This window comes from Chrysochloris asiatica, unplaced genomic scaffold, assembly GCF_000296735.1.
Source record: "Chrysochloris asiatica unplaced genomic scaffold, ChrAsi1.0 scaffold00003, whole genome shotgun sequence".
Lineage (NCBI taxonomy): Eukaryota > Metazoa > Chordata > Mammalia > Afrosoricida > Chrysochloridae > Chrysochloris > Chrysochloris asiatica.
Window position 1 is genome coordinate 31,333,687 of NW_006408521.1, and position 843 is coordinate 31,334,529.

General features: G+C 56.3%; 1 protein-coding gene across 1 annotated transcript in view; it reads right to left on the reverse strand.

Annotated features, from left to right (window-relative positions):
• The window catches only part of OBFC1 (oligonucleotide/oligosaccharide-binding fold containing 1), a 51,243-nt gene extending 51,056 nt beyond the window's left edge, over positions 1-187 (reverse strand). The window contains exon 1 of the mRNA XM_006831478.1: positions 52-187. Coding sequence (XP_006831541.1) covers positions 52-187 — 136 coding nt within the window. The remainder of the gene's footprint in view (positions 1-51) is intronic.
• Between the last annotated feature and the right edge of the window lie 656 nt (positions 188-843).

The following is an 843-nucleotide window of genomic DNA, read 5'->3' on the forward strand; positions in this document are numbered from 1 at the left end:
AGGGGTAGTGGTAGTGGTGGTGCAACACAAGGCACTCATCCAGGCACATACCTGGCACCTGCCGGGACTCCCTCAAGTTCAGGATATCTCTAATGTAGAGTTTTGCAAAGGCTAGAAACACGGGATCCAAACCCCAGAGGAGGGTCGGGGTCTCCTCTTCTTCACCCAGGCGGGATTCAGACTGCATCGCGAGGCTGGGTTGTGGCTTCTCTGCATCACTCCTCTTGAGGGTCTCAATGCAAGACTCAAAAACCAGGATGTAGGGTTTGACTTGGGTGCGACGTTTTTCCAGGTGGGCAGAGAGTTCAGGGAGAGTAAACTGTGAAATTAATGCCAAAGGAGTGAGGAACTAGGCGTGAGGACCCACGAGTTGCTTGTGGCGCTCCCGCTAGAATTCCCCGTCCCGGCAGAGTGTTTCTTCCGCCCCTACAGAACCAACTTGGAGTCTGAGAACACTTATCTTTGGGGGACATGTGGGTGGGGTCCAGGGAGGAAAGGGCGCCCCCAAAACCTACACGTGTTGGGATTAGAGTGAGTGGGTCACAGTAGACCAGCCTCAGCACCTTTCGCTCTGGGTCGAGACCAAGAAAAATAGTAAAAAGAAAACGAAAAAATGGGACACACTCGAGCCTATGCGTCGTTTCCGCGCCTGTTAGCCTCTCCCAGGATGCCCTGGTCTTCTAGACGTTCCAGGGCGCGTGCGCGTACACCCAGCCGAGCGGAGGCCACCCGGCCCCGTTAGTCCTCCGAGCAGCGACCGCCTTCGCCTTCCGAGAGTGAGTTCCGGCTGCGCCCAACACCACCTCCAGAACAAGACCAACCCTAGTCTCCCCGCCCCGAAGT